This window comes from Patella vulgata, chromosome 8 (genome assembly GCF_932274485.2).
Source record: "Patella vulgata chromosome 8, xgPatVulg1.2, whole genome shotgun sequence".
In the NCBI taxonomy this organism is placed as follows: Eukaryota; Metazoa; Mollusca; class Gastropoda; family Patellidae; genus Patella; species Patella vulgata.
Window position 1 is genome coordinate 22,345,622 of NC_065886.2, and position 24,347 is coordinate 22,369,968.

General features: G+C 34.1%; 1 protein-coding gene across 2 annotated transcripts in view; it reads right to left on the minus strand.

Moving 5' to 3' along the window:
- Positions 1-12,990: 12,990 nt before the first annotated feature.
- The window catches only part of LOC126829393 (serine/threonine-protein kinase SIK3), a 68,415-nt gene continuing 57,058 nt past the window's right edge, over positions 12,991-24,347 (minus strand). Inside the window, exons 14-17 of one of the 2 annotated variants that reach the window (XM_050559214.1) lie at positions 23,863-24,104; positions 23,129-23,200; positions 22,588-22,665; positions 20,197-20,331 (exon numbers count right to left, since the gene is read on the minus strand). In XM_050559214.1, the coding sequence (XP_050415171.1) occupies positions 22,615-22,665; positions 23,129-23,200; positions 23,863-24,104 (365 nt within the window). In that variant the 3' untranslated portion in view covers positions 20,197-20,331; positions 22,588-22,614. Of the gene's footprint in view, positions 20,332-22,587; positions 22,666-23,128; positions 23,201-23,862; positions 24,105-24,347 lie in introns of both variants that reach the window. The other variant, XM_050559213.2, reaches the window with a different exon arrangement.

Genomic DNA, 24,347 nt, shown 5'->3' on the forward strand with positions numbered 1-24,347 from the left:
TACTAATTTGAATTTTCAAGATACTAACTTGAATTTTCAAGATACTAACTTGAATTTTTAAGTTACTAACTTGAAAATTCAAGTTAGATAACTTGTAAATTCAAGTTAGCTAACTTGTAAATTCAAGTTAGTAACTTGAAAATTCAAGTTAGTATCTTGAAAAATCAAGTTAGCTAACTTGTAAATTCAAGTTAGTAACTTGAAAATTCAAGTTAGTAACTTGAAAATTCAAGTTAGTATCTTGAAAATTCAAGTAAGTAACTTGAAAAATTGAAAATAGAATAATACAGAACCATACAGAAGGTTTTGAAAAATATGTTTATGAGTAAAGTTGATTGATTGAATGTAATATCCACACGTGTCAGTGTATTAATTTGTTTAGAATCACAGTCTGGGGTATTTCCTATAAGTCTAACTCAGATTCAACAATTTTGATGGGCTTATTAACAAAGAACACTTCCTTGAAATTTTTATTATTCGATTTATCATGACTTCAAGCAACTAATTTTGTTTTATCAGTGTTGATTACATACCGCTAAATCCAAGAAATAGCCCGACTAATTATTTATTAGCAATAACTAATTTTGATTTTATGATCGATTCTAGGTTGGTATTTTCAAAATAAAGATATGTGTTTTTATCAGCCTAAATGAAGGACTTTTTCAATATCTCAGAGATTTTTCCTCATAAAATGAAACAAAGGCCACCTAATTCCACTTTTGTATCACATATCACGGTCCGAAAAATATGAAGTTTAATTCCTGACGTACATATTTTATTTTCTTATTCAATTGGGTATACAAATCAGCAATGATGATACATTACTATTATCTAGTTGCTTTAAGGATACATTATGTAAGCTTTAGATAAAGAACTGAGCGTTCTTGCTATAATAATTCAAACATAGATAATGCAAAATGAATATACACCTGTATTGACAATTTCATTCAAATTACTTTATTCGGAGTGAAGTAATCACTGTTTGTAGTTTTGACATGATGTGTGCATTGATTTTTTTCTATAATCGTAACCACGGTGCTGGTTATTCGAGTCTTGGCCTCGCTTCCCCATTTTTATTGAATCATTAAATGGCCGAACCATTCTAATCTACTTAAAACCGGCGCCATCCGATCGCACCGACAGTTTATTATGGCCTTGTCTTGTTAATTAGTGTCTAAAGAAAGACCTGCAATAAACAGATTTAGCACTTGAAAAATGAATCTTTAATCACTGACAGTATTTTAATCGGCTAATTCCATTAAATTGTTTTGATAGAACTTCAGTTATCTTTAAAAGTGTTTTATTTCCAATTCCTTATTTAAAGGGCGAATGACTCTATAATTTGGAATCTTAAAATAGAGGAAAATGGTTATAAAAAACACACATTAATCAATCTATATTTCGCTTCGTTTTGTTTTATACTTTCGATGGCCTCCACTTCATGAAGATCTGACCGGTTGTAGTGGGAGGTCGCGTCAGCGGTCATACCAGCGGCTTTTGACTCTCAGACATAAAAGCCTCTCAAACATTTGATTAACCCATCAGCGTTGATTTTTCAAGTGGATATTTGGAAATACAACTATTGCTTTGTCTTCGCTTCGAATGTCTACCCACAGTTCCGTGCACCGCACGCAAAGAATTCGCCACAACAGACTGTTTCATTGGCTAATCCCTTACATCAACTCTTCCAGATCCTAGTGTATCGTGAATGAAAGTAAAACGAAATTTTGAACTATAAAAACGGAATGAAATATTATCTGTGTTGTAATCAGGAATATGAGTGTATATAAGATGATTCATATCCAATTTTTCATTATTTTTTCTGTAATCAATTATGATCGATGAAATACCCGAACAGTCTAATTAGTCCATTCGAGATCTACACGTTTTTTGGGGGATATTTTGTTTGTTTTGTCGTTTGTTAATCTGCCATTTTTAATTACTTCCGCATTGTCTTCAGGGATATGTTTTCTTTGATCATTACAAATGGCACTGGGAACCATTATGTCCATAGAATACAGGAGTCGTCTAGTGATTTAGAAATGTCTATTGTGTCTTAAATATAAGATAATAGGATCACATATTTTCAAGGTCAGGTAAAAACAGCAATATTAATTGAATTGGGCCAATATTGATTGAATTGGGCCAATATTAATTGAATTGGGTCAATATTGAATTCTAATTTCCAATATCATGGATCTGAGTTTTTACTTCTTTACAGCTGGGGGGTTGGATGGCTGAATGGTTAGCACGCGCGCGCTGTACGAGTGGACGTTAAACCCCATTTCTCTCTCTCTCTCTTCTTTACAGCTGTTTTTACTAGTAGGCGTTTTGTTTGTTTAATTTTTGGTGGTTTTGGATTGTAAATTTTTGGTAATGTTGGTACCGATTCCATGATATTTTTCTTTTCTTAACCATTATTTCCCTTATTATCTTCTTTAGCTGGCAGGTATTTATTATTGGTAGGGTGATTTGAACTTGATAATTTGAAATTGGCAGACTTTATCTTTGGCATAGCAGAATTAATCCCGACAATAACTTCATCTTTGGCAGGGTAGAATTCATTTCTTCAGTAGTAGTGCGTTGTTCTGGTTGAAGTAGGTTGGATAATCTGGCTTGGATTTATTAAACAATTTGATTTTCGGTGCCGTCAAAATAAGACGTGGTGACGTTATGGGGTTCATTTATGATAATTTCTAACTAGATATTCTGACTCTCATGGGGTCATATTTCTATATTAAAGGAGTTATGGGACCCCAAGGGTATATTTGATGACCATTTTGAATTTATTCAGATTAGGTCATTTCCCCAGACCGAAAATCAGAGAACTTTGGATATGTTGTAGAGGATGATACCACGAACACAACGGTACCAAGAAACCTGCTGCAGTTTGTTCTAGGTTGACTTAAATTTAACGTAGACTGACTGGACTAAGAAGCTCCAATCAATGCTGGTGTAAGAAGTGTACACCACTTGGTCTAGGTGATGGATATGGACCATCTTCATCATCTTCTCTTAAAGATGCCATAGCTCGATATCCTTCTAATACTTTCTTTTTAAAACTTCTTAAAAATGCCCCCCACCCCTATCTGAAAAATTCCATCCAGTGCTTCAGAATTACCCGATACATTTGGAAAGTTGGTTCTGTACTTAACTATTGACATGTCTTAAACCGAAGTTCTTCCGCAAAGGAAGGCGCGGAGCCGCATTGTAGGAAAAAATTAAGATATTTTGTCTTTTATTCATACCGAGAAATAAGTATTGTATTGATAGAACTATTATTTTGACATTTAAATCACGCGTCCCTTTATATGTTAGCTGATGGTGGATACTGAAAGTATAACCGCTATCTTAATACAAGTGTCTTTGATAGTTGTTTGATCTCATAATATGTCTATTTTTATATGTACCCAAGAAATGTGTGCTTGTATAACTAGAACGAGTTTCTCTTATAAAAAGTAAAAATGTCATCAAACCCGCTTCTTGAGCATCGATTGTGGACATTCTATAAAATAGGTTATTAAAAAAAAGAAAGAAGACCACTAACATCAAGTTTCTTTAAAGCTCAGTTAATTTCTGGTAGTCTATTATTAACAATCTGTACATCAGCAAATATTTATGAAAATCGGTCACATCATCACAATTAATGGATATAAAACATGAACTATGATAATGTTGTTTTTAAAATTAAGTAAGAAATAGTAAAGGTGGGTCAACGATTGCCAAGTATTTTAGATCCGATGCTAATTTTGATGCATTGCCAGTTTTGCACTTTTAAAACCGTTGTTAATGATATTTTTTCTTTTAGATCGGTGGGTCCCCTAAATGCGTAGTGTCTTGGTCTCGATTTCTTCATCATATCAAAATATTACGACATGGCCCCATGGACTATAGTGTAATCTGGCACTCTACACAAACGCCAGAGCAATAGATATCAGATAGAGGGGCCACTTTGTAATCTATACTCTGTAAAAATTATGCATTTCTTATGTGGCAGAATTCTGTTATTTAAAGTAGCTAAGTCTTTAACTCAATATCATCCAAAGCCTTTGGCATTGAAAACACGAATTATTTGTCAATTTAAATCATAATTGATGTTGTGATCTTACCGGGAATCGTGTACCATAATGCGTTTCGTCGTCATTTGTAATGAGGCTAGACATATTCCACAAGTCATGCATTAAACAGATTTATCTCTTTTAACTCTTATTCAATCGATGTTTTTGTGGGGTTTTTTTACAATGTGAAATTTTTCTTCAAAATACGTGTTTTATGTAATTCCGGAATAAGGCTCGCATTGATTACCAATACGACTGCTCTAACTAGAACATCTGATACGACTTTTGATTTAAGAATTCCACACAGGCACTACGCCTATTAGCTCCGCTTTAGAACAAACACGAAGCTGGTGGAGCGGCATTTTAATTCTGTGTGCAGCATGCTCATAATGTTCGTTTCTGTTTCTTCGAGAATTATATTCAACAAAACACAGTCTTCATGCTTTACAGTGTCCTTAAACGCTAGTGTTTCTGTTTAAGGTCTATTGTTAATTTTATTTTGTATTTTTGGAAGATTTGTTTCGTGTGTTACCAAGTCTACTCTATGGTTTCTGTGTTTATTGGTAATGTTCTGATGTCTCTATGTAAATAGTTCATCTATTCTAGTCGCTTGTTTTCACATCTATTTCAGTAAATATCAAAGGTAAGACGAACAATCAAACCTTGTATAATATATACACGGCGAGAGGGGGCGCATTGGCTAAACGTTCATATTGTTCACGTACAATGTCTTACTTATACCCTGACATTTCTAATGTAATATAAATATGATGCACTGTTATAATTTACTTTACAAACTTGTATATCTTGGGGAGCCGCGGTTAGTGAGTATGGCACTGCCCCACGAACCAGACGGTCCCGGGTGTCAGCTGAGAAATTTCCTGAGGATATTTGGGAGTGGTTTCCCCGTGTCAGTGGATGGAAGGTCTAGCAAGGAATAGTGGCTACTCGTTAGGATTGGACAAAAAACGAGGTCACATGTACACATTGACGTGCACGTAAAACAGTTTGAATTCGATATAAGAGTGGGCCGTAGCTCCGCTGTCCGAGCAACGACTCCCTCATCGCAGACTACCGGACGTATGCTGGTCTTCATTAGCCCAGGTGCAACAGAGAAGTAGGATGATAAACTCCATTGCATTTATATGTGGGGGAATCAGTTTAACGTATATCTTGGTGGGCCAATTAATAAACGAATTGGGGCCACGGTGGCTAGGTGGTTAAGACGCTGGCTCGCTAGCCTGGAGGTCGGGTGTTCGATCCCTGCATTGGCCGAGAAAGTTTATCCTGATTTTCCGACGTGGTTTCCCCTTGTCAGTGGTGCAGAACGGAGGGCCTGACAAGGACAGCTGTCTAGTCCTTCGGATGAGACGAAAAACCGAGGCCCGTGTATACATTAGAATGCACGTAAAAGATCCCTTGGCAGTTGGAATTCGATATAAGAGTAGGCGATAGTGCCGCTGCCCGGGCAAAATTTCCCTCATAACACTCTGTATGGCGTATGCCCGTCTTCATTAGCCCAGTATAGGAGCAGAACAGTAGGACGTTAAACCCCATTTCATTTCATTTCATTTCATTTTATTTCATTTCATTTCAATAAACGAATTCCAAACCTAGTAATTTGACAACCCTAGAGTGCCCACGCCCACTATTAAATAGAAATTATGTCTGGGGGTTTGTATGATATATGGCGGATGGGGCGGTGGTGGAAGGTATGCCTACCCCACCACCGTCCATTGTATAAGGGAGTTGCCTATACGTGTTAAATTGTACAGTTTATATGTACTATGTATGTGAGGAAGGAATATAATGACGGAATATACCCCGGTCATAAGATCAATATGCACTTTATATCATGTGGCGTGTTTATAGAAAATAGTGGGCGAATCTTCAACCGAGAAAATATAAAAATAGATACACTACATTAAATGAACAGTCTATATATAAACTCCTAATACTGATCTCATCGTAATATATATACATTCACACCTGTATATAGGTGATCCACATCAACGTACATTAACCTATACCTTCAGTCCCCATCCCCGAACAATGCTCTTTTTTTAATAAAAAGAATAAGCAAAATATTAAAATTAACTAATACAGGCCCCGAGTTCACAAAGCATTCTCAGACTTAAAGTAGCTAAGTCTCTAACTCAATATCATCCAAAATCTTCAACATTGAAAACACAAATTATTTGTCAATTTAAATCAACATTGATCCTGTGATCTTACCTGAAAAAGATGGGCTTCTGATATCCAATATTTAAGACAAAATAAACATTTTGCCATTGGTACACGAATCGTGTACCATACTGCGTTTCAGCCCCAGTTCTAGCAAGAGACTCGAGGAACGAGGCTAGACATATTGCACCAAACCGAACGGCGTATGTAGACTGGAATAACCAGGCGCTAGAAATTTGCATTCGATTGAGACTGCGGGCTTATTTCGCGGAACATAACTGATTTGGAATTAGAGTAAAAGCGGAAACCATTGAATGTATATCAGTTTATATACATTTAGAGAGCATGCGCAATAAATATCATCGGTGTAGACTGGAATAACCAGACGCTAAATACTGCTATTAATTGAGACTTTTGTCGTATTTCGCCGAACATAACTGATTAGAAATTACAGTAAAAACAGAAACGGTTCAATGTAAATCAGTTTATATACATTCATATTACATTATTATTAGCGATTTAGCTCCTTTAAGTTAAGATTTTACTCAACTTTCAATCACTGTTTGTGATTAAAGGAGCTAAATCGCTAACATTTGGGACCTAGAAATTGACACAAGTGGGTCGCAAAGCATATAATAATGTAATATGAATGTATATAAACTGATTTACATTGAACCGTTTCTGTTTTTACTGTAATTTCTAATCAGTTATGTTCGGCGAAATACGACAAAAGTCTCAATTAATAGCAGTATTTAGCGTCTGGTTATTCCAGTCTACACCGATGATATTTATTGTGCATGCTCTCTAGATGCCCGTCTTCATTAGCCCAGTTTAGGAGCAGAACAGTAGGACGTTACACCCCATTTCCTTTCATTTCTCAAATAAGAATATAGCGTCACCATTTGACATGACTTGTGGAATATGTCTAGCCACGTTCTTTGAGTCCCTTGTTCCAAAAGGCGCTGAAACGCATTATGGTACACGATTCGTGTACCAATGGTAAAATGTTTATTTTGTCTTGAATATTGGATATCAGAAGCCCATCTTTTCCCTGTAAGATCACAAGACAATGTTGATTTGAACTGACAAATAATTCCTGTTTTCAATGTCGAAGTTTTTTGATGATATTGAGTTAGAGACTTAGCTACTTTAAAGGGCTAATCCCGATAAATTTTTTGAGAATAAAACTGCTTAATTGTATGTTAAATTTCCTTAAAATCCTCTACCTAAGGGCCGAGCAACTAACTTAATAGTTGTGATACGATTTCAAACAACATAAACCCGTCAGTCTTCACCTGGAAATGGAGACCGGTGTCCCAAGCTGTATTACGCCGTGTCTGGATAAAACCAGGCATTTTTTTATAAAAAATAATGTGTAGGTGAAATTTACCTTTCGTTATCAAGTACAGCACATGGGTAATTCTCTGTATAGATCTCTCAAGGAACGGGAATCGATTATCAGGTCACCTAAAGAAAAAATTGACCCGAAATCTTGTCCGGATAAGCAGTTTTTACGTTCACATCCAAACGACTCAATATTTTGAGCTGAAGATTTAAGACAAGGTAAATACAACATTCCTCTATATTTTGGCGCTTAAATTTCATACGTACTCGGACTTTTATTTTTGAGGTTCTGTTCAAATCGGGATAGTCCCTTTAAGTCTGAAAATGCTTTGTGAACTCATTTTTCTCAATATATCCTTCATATCATTTGTAATGTATTCAATCCCCAATTCATATTGCTTAATACAATGTTCTTAATACACTGATTAAGTCAGTTTAATAGATGATATTTTGATGTTTTTAATAAATGAAAATAAAACTGTTCCATATAAACTACATGTGTAAATTTTGTAGCACTTTGGCCCTTGAGACAATTTTGGGTCTTTAGTACTACAATTTGAGGACAAACGATATGGAAAATAAAATCTAAAATAAACTTATTATTCGCGCTAAACGTGTATTGAATGATGGAAATCAAGACGGAATTATTCTAGTCCCAAATATTTCGCTTATGTCTAAGCATAATGTTATTTACTTATTGAGTAATTAACAACTGTGGAAATCCAGTACTCAGCGACTTTTGTGGAAAAAAAAATTGCAAACTTTGTTCATATTATAAGCACATATTATTTTACTATTTCAGCATAACTGTGTTTATAGTGTTATTCTTTGTAGTGCAGACTTACGTCATAAAGACGTATATTCATGATGTTATTATAGTATACAGTTTCTTCCTCTAGTCTACCTGTACAATATGTGACAGCTATTCAAACATTTTATAACATATATTATAACGGTTGTACAATATTAGGACAGATGTCAAGCTGTGAATTAAGGAATATACCGACTGGTGTACTGTTACAGGTATATACTACTGATCTCAAAGCAACAATACCAATATTTTCAAACAAGCGGTTGTCATGCAAGATACGCCCACATTTTGCAATAATGGACGGAGAACAGGAAAATAGGGCTCAACCTCTCATTGATCTATATGCTTCACATCGATTTAAAAAACAAATATATATATAAAACGATATGAGGGTGGGTGGGTGTGTGTGTGTGGTGTGGGGGGGGGGGGGTATGTCGACCTTGCAACTGAAAGCAACTGGCGTTTTGGCAACTGGGAGCAACTGAATGGAACTGAAAAAGGTCGACCTGAGCGCCTCTTACAACTCAAAGCAACTAGTCGCAGTCAGTTGCACATGTTTAACTTTCTGTAACTAGAAGCGTCGACATGAGCTTTCTTAGCAACTGACGTCAATCCTTTACCGTGGAAATAACATCACGTGATAAGAGACATGCGTCTATGTAGTCTCGGTCACCCAGAACCTTCTAGTCTTCAACGTAGATTTTTTTGTGTCTGGATGATAGAGACTAGTGTCATGGATTTTATAAATAAGCAAAATGGAAGCGAACGAAGACACCCTCTTTTCAAATGTTGCTGATGTCGACAATAATGTATTAATAGAATTGTGGCCAGACCGACCATGCCTTTGGGATGCTTTTTCTTAGGTATTCGCCATTTTGTTTATCACGTGACGAATAAAGTCACGTATTAGCCTAAGTGTAATCGCTATCATCCTCGGTATCCCCATTGGTCTCACTCCGTTCTACTCAACTAACCCCTGGGTTAATTTATGGCATGGGGGTGGGGGGGGCACGTTTTCAAATTATTTTTATTGACCAATCCCATAAAATCGTTAACTGCAATTTTAAGGAGGTTGGCTAAGGGAAGTAACTCTCATCGGGTAAAGAAAGCAAAACGAAAAGGCTCCACTTCAAGAGACAAGGTTATGAATTAGCCAGAAAGTATCCTAAATGCGTATTTATTAACAACAAATTTCAATATTATATAATAATATTTTTTGATTGGTTCGTAGACTTTAGCTACAAAATTAAGGGCAGGGCAGATAATTTGAAATCGTGGAAATCCTATGGATTAACCCAGGATATAGTGGAGTAGAACAATGAGAACACCTGGGGATACCGCGGATGAATCGCTATCAGTTCCGAATTCAGTTGCTCTCAGTTGTCCACAGTTAGGGGAGTAACTACGGAACGAAATGTCACGGTTAGCTGACAATTGATAGGGTTCGTCCTCTCATGAGCCCAATGCTACACACACAATTTGAAATAAAATAACGTAGCTTCTATCGTGTTCAGAAGGATTCGGTAAAGGGTTTTAACTACAGAAAGATGAATATCGATAGGGCTCGTACATCCTCTCATGAACCCAATGATTCACACTAAATTTGAAAAATATCGGTTAAAAATTGTAGCGGACACAGAGTTTTCAGCTAAAGGGAATAACTAAAACGAAAGACCACAATGCTTCAAACCAAATTTGAAAAAAAAAATCCTGTTAAAAACTAGTCGTTATCGCGTTAATAAAGTTTTCTCAAAGGGGCATAACTCCAGAACGGAAGATCTGGTGCGCACCAAAATCGGACTCGTCCAAGATCTTTTGATTCTTAACACATATTTTAAACATGCATTATGCAAGAGCAAAATCTGCTTATTACATTTCTTTCTTTAGGGCTGAAATGTTATCTAAATTATCAATTAGACATTACTTAACTTATCCAGACCATAATAAACTCTCGATGTCAAGGCTAGCCTTCGATGTTGGCTGGATTAGATTCGGGATGCCGAATCGACAGACCCACGGGATATCGACCACATTTCAATGGGCGTATAAAAATTAAAATGGAAATATATATTTTTGAAGCGATCTTAGTTATTTGGTCTTTACTTTCTATATATTATATATAAAATGAAGCCACTCTATTTTTTTGCAAATTGTAAACAAATATTTTGCCTGGGACATATTGAAGAACAACGGTGTCGTGGTATATACCCACACCCTTGTTACCGTCACCTACTTGTTCATTGTGTATGAATACAATACCCGAATGCCTACTTATACTAAATAAATCATTATTATTTTCCTCGTTCTTACGCAATCTGATAACAGCAGCTACGTTTGACATTTAAATATAGATTTTCTTTTGAGAATATATTGTTTATTTGACGGGCGGTTACTAAAATAGAAAACGTTTGAACTTTTCAAGTTACCGTTAGATCAATACAGTATATCCTGAATAAATCTCAGTCTTTTAGTTCACAAAACTTCAGTATTGATATTTATCTGTTTTCAACCTATGAGTGGGTTTCAAATATTGATAGACTGGCGAGTCATTGTTTCTATGTGAAATAGCACTGCAAGGCAACGTAACATATATACGCACATTAAGAGTCTGTGCTGTTCAGTTTCAGGAGCGTCACATTTTTATGCGATGAACTAACACTGGTTGTTTGCTGCCATGCTGCTCTAGATCTGCTTTCATGTTACTTTATTCCAGACCTATAGTTCAATGTTACTCTATAAATATTTTAAAATACTCAACAGTAATAGTAGAACCACAACATCGTGCCACTCACATTTCAGACAATACTTCTTTTTTCACGGCGTAAACCACGCTAAAATGTACTCAAACTGATTATTCAACATTATATAAGAAACTAAAATATCATCAACATGTTGACCTGTAGTGATGTGCTATGCTAGAATAAGTGTTAAATATAACACAGTTGTTTCCTGGTTACACTTCCACGCCACCCTTTCCAGTTTAAAATTAGGATGACTTACACTCAGTGTCGAATTGACAACATAGATAGTGTTGGTAGGCTGAAACTTAGGGCCTCGAGATCTAGCGGGCCTTCAACCAAAGTGTATAATTATTTTGATATACCCCCCCCCCCATAAGCCTTTCTGCACTGTACACTGTACAGTCTTAAAAATCCGTCATCATGCATGCACGGCTTCGCTCAATTATGTTTAAAACCACTTTCATATTTGGGGCCTTATAGGGCCCCTCTTCATCTAAATCCGTCACCGCTGAACAGTTCCATGCCGATCGACAGTTCCATGCTAATTGCTATACTACAGTTCTGTTCTGGAATAAACGACTTAAAAGGAATGCTGGTTTTGGGCCAGAGTGCCAAAGAAAACTGTTTGTGGCCACAGGCCCCTTTATTATCAATTTAAGTCATTAAAGAAAACAGATAGCCTTACAAAGCGCGGAATACGCCCACGCAGCAGCTTTCTCTCATCTGCTTATCCGGAAGATAAATTTGGATGTTGACCAAATTTGATAAGGATCTAGGATCCTTGAAGAAATCTAAAATCTAATCTGTAGGGTTCATCCTCTTATGATCCCATTGCTTCCAACTAAATTTTTTTTAAAAAAAGAAAAAAGGTTAAAACCTGTAGCCTCTATCGCTTTTTCGACAATGGGTTGTGGTAACTCAGGAACAGGAGACTGCGAAATATGACATCAATGACCCCAATATTTCAAACCAAATATGAGAAAGATCCATTAAAAAACAAAACCTTTATAGATTTCACAACATTTTTTGGAAAAGGGGCATAACTGCTAACGGAAAGTCGCAGACCACTGAATATTGATAGGATTCATTCTCTGATGACCCCAAATGCTTCCCACCAAATTTTAAAGAAATCCGTATAGGCTCTATCGCAATCACAATGTTTTCGGAAAAGGTGGGTAACTCCGAAACAAATAGTGTTTGTCCTGTCATCCTCACACCAAATTTAGAAGTAATCCTTCAAAAACTCGATCGCATTCACAAGCTCATTATATGTAGGTGTATAAAAAGTTATCCCACAGTTTAGTTCATCATGCAATTCAGATGGTGGACTTTGGGTTCCAGGCTGCTCTAGATTAATTGTAGCCTTTGGGATTCATTCTACTCTAGATTAACTGTGGACTTAAAAAGTTTCATCTTACTCTAAACTAATGGTGGACTTTGTGTTCCGTGTTAGGCCTACTCTAGATTAATGGTGGGCTTTGGTTTTCATGTTATTATATTTTAAAAGTAGATTTGGGGTCTGATGCTACTCTGGATTAATCGTGGACTTTGGGTTTTAAGCTACTCCAGATTAAAGGACTTTGCATTCAATGTTACTCTATTTTAATCGTAGATTTTGGGTCCGATGCTACTCTGGATTAATCGTGGACTTTGGATTTTAAGCTACTCTAGTTTGAAGGAGGACTTTGCATTCCATGCTACTCTATTTCAATCATAGATTTTGGGTCGATGATACTCTGTGGACTTAGGGTGCCATGCTACTCTAGTATTACCTACGGATATTCTCTGTATACCAAGCATATTATGGTAAACTTCTACATTAACAGAAAAAAAAAATATAACCAGACAACAATTTAATATTTTGGATAACATAAATTTATTTCATCTTATCAGCTGATAACAATAAAAATGTTAAATAAGTCAATAACTGTTTCACTTGTATGAATGTTGGATGAGCAAATATAGGGAAGGGGGGTAGGGAAGGGGTGAATACATGATACTATACAATAGCAATGTTTTTTTTTAATATGATGTGTTGTGATGGGGGATGTGTGTTACTTACAATCATTATATATACATTTAGACAAAGCTATCTACCCCTAGATTATAGCATAATGTATGTGATGAAAATGAAATAACCAAAGGGCAGACAACTGGGTGTATCATACATTATACATGGTACTATATAAACAATAATAAATTTATATAAATTACAACAGGTTCACTGAACGTCTACTTTTGTATAATAAACAAAGAATAACAAACAAACTGAAAGCATTTTAGGCAGGATACAAATTTATAGATTTAGCTATACACAGATGTCAGCCAAATTCAGAAACCTTGTAGATAAGTGTACATCAGTTAAACTTTGATTTGTAACAGTGGGCTAAACACAATGATAGATTAATAAATTAGATCTAAATGGATCAAAATTATTTGAATGGTTTTGCCACTAATTTTTCTATCTTTAGCGGAGAAGGTTCTTGAAATCCAAATTCTTAAATCTCCAATTAAATCTGGAAATATGCCCAACATTAAATAAGTATTATATAATTTGCTAACATGTAATAAAATTAGTCATTTATAGTTTATATCAGACACTGACCGACTTGTTAAGAGAGAGAGAGAGAAATGGGGTTTAACGTCCACTCGACACAAACTAGGTCATTTCGGGACTAACATATGGTTTAATTTTATTTACATAATTCGCTTGCGCATAGGGGTCTTTAGCAGTGGGAGGAAACCGGAGGACCCGGTGAAAACCCACGAGGTTGGACAGGCGACCCTACTCCTTGCCACGTACAACCGGGGATTCGAAACCACGCCAGTCGACTCTATGACAGACTTTATGATACAGCGCGCTCAAGCTAACCATTCAGCCATCCAACCCCCCCTCGACTTGTTAAGAAATTTTAAAATCTAAATGCCTCAGACATAAAGTAATACATAAAAGAAAATTGAGGGAGTAGAACTCTGTGGGTAAAGGAACAAACATATTTTTAAAACTGATGGGGGTAGAACTCTGTGGGGAAAGGAACAAAGGTATTTTTAAAAAGAATAAAATTGTCCCCCCAGGAATCTAGTTCCTCCCTAATGTTCGTCTCCGGGACAAATTCTAAATCTGTTTGATTATCTATCAAACCATATTATTTCTTCATTTTTTAAGGTGTCTATCTCATTTCATGAAAGTAATATGTCTTCAATAGATGCAAACGATAAAACTTAGAATAATAAACGATAATTGTAAAATGACATCATATACAGATATCTAATTAAATAAACACCAGTAATATATAAACAAGCATCTATTTACATAAATAAAAATCATATATATAATAACAAATAAACATTTACTTATAACAGGTTGTATAGAACCATTTCGCATTCATATACACGCAATTCAAACATATAATTCTCTAATTCAAGGGAAATAACTCCAATATTTGATGGCTTAAATTTTCTTCAGTTTGCACACGATGTCACGGAATGACAAATACAGGGCATTGTTTCAATGAAAGTATGGCCATATATGGCCTCCTAAATCTCTATTAAAAATCGAACTAGGTTATTCCCTGGCAGTGTCTATTATTTCATAACCTTGTTCCATCACTTGGTCTTGATTTCATTTCTTCCATCACTACATGTATGTTTGTTTTCCAAATCTTACATTTACCATGATTATTTTGTTGTCACTGTTTTGAGAATATATTTTAAATTTCATCTATGTTTCAAATGTAATTTTAAAACTTACCTCGGAGGACTGAGATTAAATCTAGCCTTTCACAACCATATGAATATCAATTTATTAAAACAATTTTTTGTCATAATGTCTATTTCTAATTTGTAAAGAGTTTGCTGGTGTGCCATTTCGAAAGAAAAATTATTATTGATTTCATTTCCACTTTTAACCAAATTCACATAATTATTCTCAATGATCACGCCTGGAAAATAACTATTTAAATATGTGAATAAAATTAACCAAAGATATAAAATTAAATGAAATGAAGAGTTTAGAAAGATTACAACTACAACTTATGGAAGCAGGACCACTTTCACCAAATTATTTTTGAGAAATACCCCACCTCAATTTCAAAATCATCTACCTTCTTTTGCCAATGTACCGGTATTTTAAATTAAATGATTACTAATCTATTATCCCATGCCAATATATTATTCAAAATCCATAACCCAGTGTCCATGTATTAGCCACAAAAAACTAATATATTAGCTAGATATGGCTACTGGTAATACATAACCACCCTAAGCCAATATATTACCATAAAAACTCTTGAGAATGCTAAAATATATTTACATTACCAAAAAACATCTGACTTATTAGGAGCAAGAAAAGTGTAAGTAAATTATTCATTGCAAAACAGTATTAACTCTGAAGATTTATTTATGTTTAATTTAATATACAAACAACAAGTTCCCTGTCTCGCTCATTTAATTTCATAGGTCTTATTTCTTCTATCATACGATTTCAATTTGTATGCTTGATATACAACCATCAATCATTGGTAATCTTAAACTTGAAGTAATTCGTTGGCTCTGAATTTTATGAATATTTTTGAATTAACTTTTTTCCGTAGATGATTTAAAATCGTTAGCAGCATCTGGCATTTTCCACAATATTGAAGAAATGAGACAAGGGGAGATAATAACAGATGAAAGTGATCCTACTTGCAGTATATTGAACTGTACATAACATGATTATACAATATATATAAAGAATATTTATACATTTAATATACACAATGACTTTATATAAATAACTCACATAGTCCAGTCATCTAAAAGCCCTATTACGATGTGGTGTTTTTTTTTGTACTGTTAACATTCACATTGTTACATTTACCACATAATGTTGGCAGAGTCTTAAAAAAGTTCAACTTCTACAACAATTCAATGTAAAAACACATGTTCAAAAGGAAATATGATAATGACGTCAAATCAGATGTAAACACCTAAAAAAACTACATGGAAACCAGTCATTATTCTTGGGTTCAACTTAAAGGATCTTCCTTTAGAAAATAATTTTTATTCTTTTCAGATTTTTGGGGGGAGAAAAATATACTGCAAAAAACAAATCTGATTCCATAAAAAGAAAATATTTCGTAGTCTTGTTCAAATAATAAAGTGGCATCATATCTTATCAAAAGACTGGTTATATGTGACTATTAGAGTTGAATATTGTATGTAATATAAACTAATAAGGAAATTTTATAACAAAACTAACATAGTTATATAGGACAACAATCACTGGTTTATTATAAACAACATTTTCATAAGTATTCTCTAATTGTTAACAATGTTGTTCTTTATAATGATAAAAGGATATTTATCAAAATGTGAGTTGTTGGCTTGCTAACCTGAAGATCCCATGTTCGATCCCTGCATTGGCTGAGAAAGTTCATCAGGATTTTCCAGTGTGGTTCCCCCTTGTCAATGGTGCATTGTAGAGGGTCTGGCAAGAGACAATGCATAGTTGTTCGGATGGGATTGAAAAATCGACATCCCATGTACACATTGGCATGCACGAAAAAAATCCCCTGGCAGTTGGAATTCAATATAAGAGTAGGCCGTAGCACTGCTTTCCGGACAAAATCCCCCCCTAGCACACTCTATGGAGTATGCTGTCCTCATTAGCTCAGTCTGTACAGACATTAACCTCATCTCATTTCATTCCTATATAACTGTTTTAGTTTTGTTAAGTTTCCAATCTCTAAATTCCAGTAAAGGATTATGAAATTTTATAAGCTTATTATATATTACAACATAATCATCAATTAACATTATAAACCTTAGACTTGTTAACCAACATGTATCTACAATATTTTCTTGTACTTTTGAATATATAGAAGAAATGTAATTAAATTTTTAAATAATATATGACATACATATGTAATAATTATAATCAGTTTGATGGAATATTTAAAATAAATCAGACATTTTCCACTCATTAAGATCATATAAGGAGATTTTTTTCTCCTAAAAACATAGCTAACAAAATCAGACAAAAATCTAGATTTTCTAGATTTAAGTCTTATTAAAGGGACAATAACACTCTTGCTGGCTTGGCAGCTCCAGTAAATAAATATTAGCCTTATTCTAAGTATTAGATGTTTAAGTGTCCTACCTATTGTGTGAATTATCCATTGCATCCTATTTTACATTTCCAGAGGGTTCGAAAATATTTTTAAATCCATGTCACATTTGAAAAGGTTTACGTTAGACTTTTCAAATCATTTAGTTGAATTTTTCCAATTTTTTAAATTAGGTGTGTTAAGATGAAATTTGTATCATCAATTAATTGGAATATTGTAAAATAGTACAATTTGTTGACCAGAATAAAGATTGGGACATATTATTCAGTTACAACAAGAGTGGTATTGAGCCTTTAAGTAACTAACCTAGTCTACGCAATCTTTCCATCAAGAGAGTTCCTCTATTTAGAACGTCCACAGGCACATAAAATCTTCTATTTATTCAGTGAACCAGCAGCATTTTAAACATAAACTTTATTAACTTATTTAATGATATACCTATACATTTACTTATAAATATTCATCCATTAATACAAATAAATAAAACATAAAACTGTCGGATTTATAATCTGAAATCTTTACCTTAAAAGTTATTCAACAAAAAGACTGTTATGTTTTGTTATGATAGAGAGAGAGAAATGGGGTTTAACGTCCACTCAAAAACTAGGTTATTTCAGGACTAACATATGGTTCAATTTTAATTCAATAATTCACTTGTGCATAGGGGTCTATAGCAGTGGGAGAAACCGGATGACCCAGAGAAAACCCACGAGGTTGGACAGGCAACCCTACTCCTTGTCTCATACAACCGGGGAATCAAAACCACGCCAGTTGACTCAATGTTATAGATAAGCAAATATTGATACTTAAAATAAATATTTCTATAAAAATAAGATTTTTTTTCATCTCTTTATCCCTTTTCTCTGTATATTTTCCTTTTTTGTACGAACATCTTCTATTCCATGGTATAAAAACAGCTTTATGTAACAAATTCTACTGTAATCTAAGGTCACAGCCATATTGGATAAAATTATAAGTATATTACATTATTTTGATTATAAAATTTTGTTAATCTATTTTGCAGTAAAACTTCACTATTTATACCAGACAGCTCAATATACTTAAAATTAGATTCAAATGTTGTTTCGTTTATTTTTTTTTGACTTTACGACTACATTGTAGTACATTGTACTAAGTACAACAACAAAAAATCTAAAACATAACTGATTTGGTCATATATAAATATGACAGAACCTCTCAGAATTGTTTTAAAAATAAAACATTGATTAGATTACATTCAAGGTGTTTTGTTGACTAGTGAACAGGTATTCTTACTCTACTTTTACTTTGTTTTTTTTTTACATAATAGAAACATACTTTCGTGTATATCTTAAAATTAAAGCATACCTTGAGTATATCCTAAAATTGAAACATACCTTCAAGTATCATCTTAATATTGGCAAGATCTCCAGTCAAAAGAATCTGTTACATCAAAAAAATTGACACCTCAGATCTAATAAAATCAACATTTTGTTATTCTAAACAACCATCATCAAGGTTATGACCATATGGAATACATTCTTAGTATGGATTACCTTTAATTTCTGTTTTAAAATTCCCTAAAAGGAACATTTACATATACAGCTAAGAAAACCATGAAAACAATATTAAAATTTCATTGTAATATTAATTTTAAAATCAATAACAGAATATACCACAAATAAAATTTAATTTTAAAAAGTTTCTAGGCGTGCACATCTTTCGTTCCTGGACCATGTTAAAACAGAATATTATCTCTTCACATATAGAAAACAAAAAACTTACAATAACACAGAGACCATTTACATATTCATACACGACACAAACTCATGGCAAAACTGGGTATAAATTAAATTATCACCGGAAAGTTTCCGCACTTGAACTCCAGGGGTTTCCCCTTCACACACTTCCATTTCCATTTGAACATTATTGTTCGTAAGTCTGAACATGTTCTGTGAACACTGATAATCAACATTCGGACAACGCGTATCCAAAATTAACTTGATGGCCATGAGGAGTTCTTCAACAGTCTTATGTAAAGCTGGATTAATGTTTAAAAGAAGTTTGGAATCAGCGGAACTCTCCTGGGAAAGTGCCGACTGGGAGCAGTGAGCGAAGCTGATTGGTGATTTACGAGAAATTCCAGCAGTTGGATTGGATGAAGAGAAATCTAAAACAGCTTTAGACATCATTTCTGATTGGTCTAAGCTGCTAGCTCGTAATCGTGGATCGTGAATGTGTGATGTGGGGATCTGATCAAGGGTAATATAAGGCGTGTTTTGTAATATAGGATATTGAAGAGCGTATGAGTCATGAATGGTATGGTGGCGACGAAAACGTCCTTGATTCAGTCGTGGAAAGGGATCGGAATTTATCAAGTATTGTGTATTACACCAGGCAGGTGGAGTATCTGTCATCGTATGACCTCTGTGACCCGAATCACCATTAGAACTGACAGACGGTATAGAGGTCAGGTTAGTATTCACAAGATTGTTAAACATATTAAACACAGGGAAGGGGGCAGCATGTACACTGGGTGGGTGAGATACGGGAACATCCTTTGGGGTAAAGCCACCAAATTTTTTCGCTGTTGTAGTGTCAACGGTCGTTTCCTTTGTATCCATCTCATTGTCCTCTTCCTGCAGGGTTGGAACATCAGTGACATGACCCTGTGTGTCTGTGATACTTATCTGAGGATTTCCTGCAAACTGCTTGTGGCGAATATCTTGACTTGTTCGATCTGGAAGACTTTCCCCCATTTCCTCGTCTTCAGCAGCACGAGTTGTGATATCGATGGCATCTTCACGAATCATGTGAAGATTCTGAAAGTTGGGAGGAGGACTGTTACGCTGATGATAAATGGCCGTGAAGGAAGATGGTGGGGACTCGGATAGTTGTGGGGGGTGACCAGCTGTTAGTGTTGGAGGACTAGTACGATTATAATTTGGAATAACAGTATTGGTCTGCATCTGTTGTAGATGAAGCTGTTGTAAATGTTGATATAAATTGGCAGGTTGTATATCAGGCTTATTAACCTGTGGTAGCTGGTAATTTGGTGAACTTGGAAGTGGTGGGGAAGGATTCGGTGAACGTTGTAATGATTGCGTCTGAAATATAGTAAAATTTTCAAATTAGTTGGGAAAAGGACTTCCACTTAAAAATTTGCAAGCCAGCCAATTTGACTTATTTTGTTTACAACAGAATAGCAAAATATTTTTCCAATGAATATGATAATTCTTAATATTATACAAATTTCTTCATGTATTTATAGTTGTTTTTACACATATAAACTATAAATTTAACTGTATTTATAGGTGTTTTTACATATATAAACTATAAATTTAACTGTATTTATCGTGTTTTAAAGATAAATTCTTTGATATTTTAATTTTATGGCATATAAATTGACTGACAGGTAAACTCGTTAATTTTACTGGCAATATAACTGAAACAAGAGACTTAGTTTCTAATCATATATAACATTCTTTCAGAAATATTTCATGTTTTTTCTAAGAAGCTTTAGTTGTATTCTAGACATTGTACTGTGCATTATGAAAGAAAGTCACTATTTTCTGAGAAGGAGTTAATTCCTGTTGTAATTATAAACACAAGGCCTATTATCCCACTTATTATCAAGTCTAATTATATTGCCCTTTTCCTTTCTTTATTAACTAGCTTTATGTGTGTTTGTTGTGTATGTTTGTGGTAATAATGTGAACTATCTAATTGTTGCTTCTTCTTGTGGGCGTATTTATGCAATAAAATTTATCTTATTAAAATTCAATACAATGTGACTTAAAGAGTGTGGAAGATAAGAACGTGTCCACATCTAGTCTCTTTTATTTACATTCAAGATGTTCCTGTGTCCAGCTCAGCTTATGTCGCTCAACAACATTAGAACTATCAGAAACCTGCTAGCTTATGTTGTCTGCTAATGAAAGGATGGCAAGAAAATAGAACAAATCATAGTTGGCATCTGATTTAAATCGGATCAACATTGATGTCATGAGTACTATTATTCATTTGATTAAAGTATATTAGAAATTAACTACTAGATGTAAATTCTACATTTAATTTAAGGTAAGTATAATTTGAAATGAAAAGTTTGTAATGTACTTTCTAATGTTAATCCCCCATTTATAATACTTCAATGTATTTAGCCAGCTTAAAACACAGCTTAAAAATAATAATTCTGGTAAGCAGCAAGCATTATCAAAACAATGGCACACATATTTAATAACTTTATTGAAAAACTTCTATGACGTTATGAGAAAACAATTTATGTAAAAAAGCTTCAAATATTATATTAAAAAAACAACAAAAAAACAATATTTTGATATCCTTTTTTTTCTTTTTTTTTTTATAACAAATAACAAGGAAAAGACGACTTTGATTATTATAAATGGCTTATGATTTAACCGTGGTCATTATTAGTAAATAGCTAAAAATATACTACTGAAAAATTATATTAAAGATAGGTTGCCAGGCAACAAAACATACCCCCACAGCAGCTAAATCATCCGAGCGGTCGTCAAGGGTTGTCGCATATTTATTCTTTGTAGGTAATTGGGGGCCTTTACATGACAGTTCCATACAGATCAGATTATAAATTTTGTCGTTTGAGGGTTTACAAGGTTCTACAAACTGAAACAAGGGTCTCAACTCTGGAAGTAATCTACAGAAATTGTTGAAATTTGACAGGCTTTTTCGTTTTACTAATTTAAATAATGCATATAAATTTCATACAGATCACATGATCACCTTTGTCATTCAAACGTTCACAATCGCCACAACTCTAGAAATTATTGACAGAAATTGCTGAAATTCAATAGACCTGTTTCACAAATTTAAATGATGCATATAAATTTCATACATATCGGATAATAACTTTCATCAATCGAGCATTAACAAGGTTTAACAAAGAGAAACAAGGGCAATAACTCTAGAAGTAATTATTGTAAATTGCTGAAATTCAATAGGCTTCTTCATCTCACTAATTTAAATAATGCATATAATTTTTAGAAAGATTGAAAGAAAACTTTTGACGTTAGAGCGTTCACAAGGATCAATAAAGTGAAACAAGGGCCATAACTCTAGACGTAATAAACGGAAATTGCTGAAATTCAATAGGCTTCTTCGTTTCAGTAATCTAAATAATGCATATAAATTTCAGAAAGATGGGATGATAACTTCTTCGTCTCACTAATGTAAACAACATATATCAATTTTAAAACAATTGGATGATAACTTTTGGCGTTTAAGCGTTCAAGAGAAATTGTGGACGATGGACGGACTGACGGGGGCGACGGCAATACACGTCCACATTTCAATGTGGGTGTATAAAAATCTAATTTGCATATTACGTTTGGAAACCAATGACGAATACTGTATTATTTCTTCCACCAGAGGTTTTCAATTATATTTGTTAGACCAGTTTTACCCTGTATTATAGATTGGGTTATATAAATGATTATGTTAAAACAACACTTTGGTAATATTAACAATAACATTTGCTAATTTTTCTTTTCCATTGTTACATGTACCTTACAGAAGGAACAAGAATTTAGTTTGAACAATAGCATTCCTGCCTATTTCAAACCTCTTTGTGCAATGACAAAATGTAAACTAGACATAGTTTGGTTCATTAAAAGAAACACTTTGGAACCTCACTATAAGGTGGGTTTCAGTATAAGGCGGGAGGGTCAAAATTCTTTAAGTGCGGACCCAGCGTAGATACATTTGCTTTCACAACACTGCAGCTATGCTTTACCCCTTATAGTTAACCAGGATTTAATGTCGATGTATTCTAGTTTTAAGTGCAGTTTCCCACCCAACCACATTAATACAACATATTTCAAACAAATATACCAAAAAATGATCAGAGATTAATTTATATTTATTTACCTGAAATGATTGTTGATATCGAGGATTTTGTTGACGGCCATGTTTATCACTATCACGACTACTAACTTGTTTCTATAAAATATCAAAACACACATAAATAATCAACAGATTTATTTTATGAACAAGATAGTCTCGAGTTCAATTTTAAGGTCACAACAATCTAGCTGATTTTAAAATCAAGACCATCTACCAGTAGTACATTTCAAGATCACAACAATTTTGTTTATTTTAAGATCATGAAAATCTAGTGAACATTGTTCATTTTAAGATCAAGACAATTCAGTTTATTTTTTTAAATGCCTTACATTTGATATGTAAGGATAAGTTATAAAACAAGTATAAACAGCGCTAAACTATTAAGAATAATAAATTGGTTTGGTGGCCCCTGGATCCATTCACTTGATTTGATATTTTGTTTATTTCTTGCCAGGTCTATGCATTCTGTCTTATCCGTAAGTTTATCTTGTAGATTTTGTTTTGCGTGTAGTGTGGTCCTCCTGCACTTACTAATAGTCTTATTAACAGCAATAACTGATGTATGCTAAATCGTCACGTTCTGCTCATGTAAACTTGGGCAGGCTAATTTTAAATTCATTTATTAATCATATACAATGACAATTTGTCACGTACAAGCTGGGAATCGTAACCACGCCACTTGACTCAATGACAGACCGGATGATCTAAAAAAGAGTACACGTTAGACCATTAAGCAACACAATGAAGAAAAAAAATACCTGAAGTTCTTGACATTCTTGTTGTAATGCCTTCAGAGAACTGGCACTGCCTCGTCCAGTTGATCGTAAAGAAGTGGCGCTGTGTACTGTTAGTTGTTGCTGGCCGATTGTTTCTTTAAATATTCGTTCCAGGTGAGTTTGATATTTATGTAAATTAGATAAACCATCACTTGCACGTCGTACAGGTGAAAATCTCTCATTAGGTAAATGTAAACTATTTATATCTTTATATGTTTCACGACCTAAAAAATACAAGATAGGGGGTCACGTTAGTCAAGGAATTTTTACTAGAATCATGTGAGTTCGATCCTACTGGTCAGGGGAAGAAGATTGCATGCCTTCTGAAACACAGAGGTCCACCTGTGTATGCTTTGGCATACACGTAGAAGATAATGCTGTCAATCTAAAAATAATGAGATGTTAAATTCCGTTCCGTTCCGTTCCTGAACAGAATTCAAATAAACAATACAGAAAATTCTGATTAA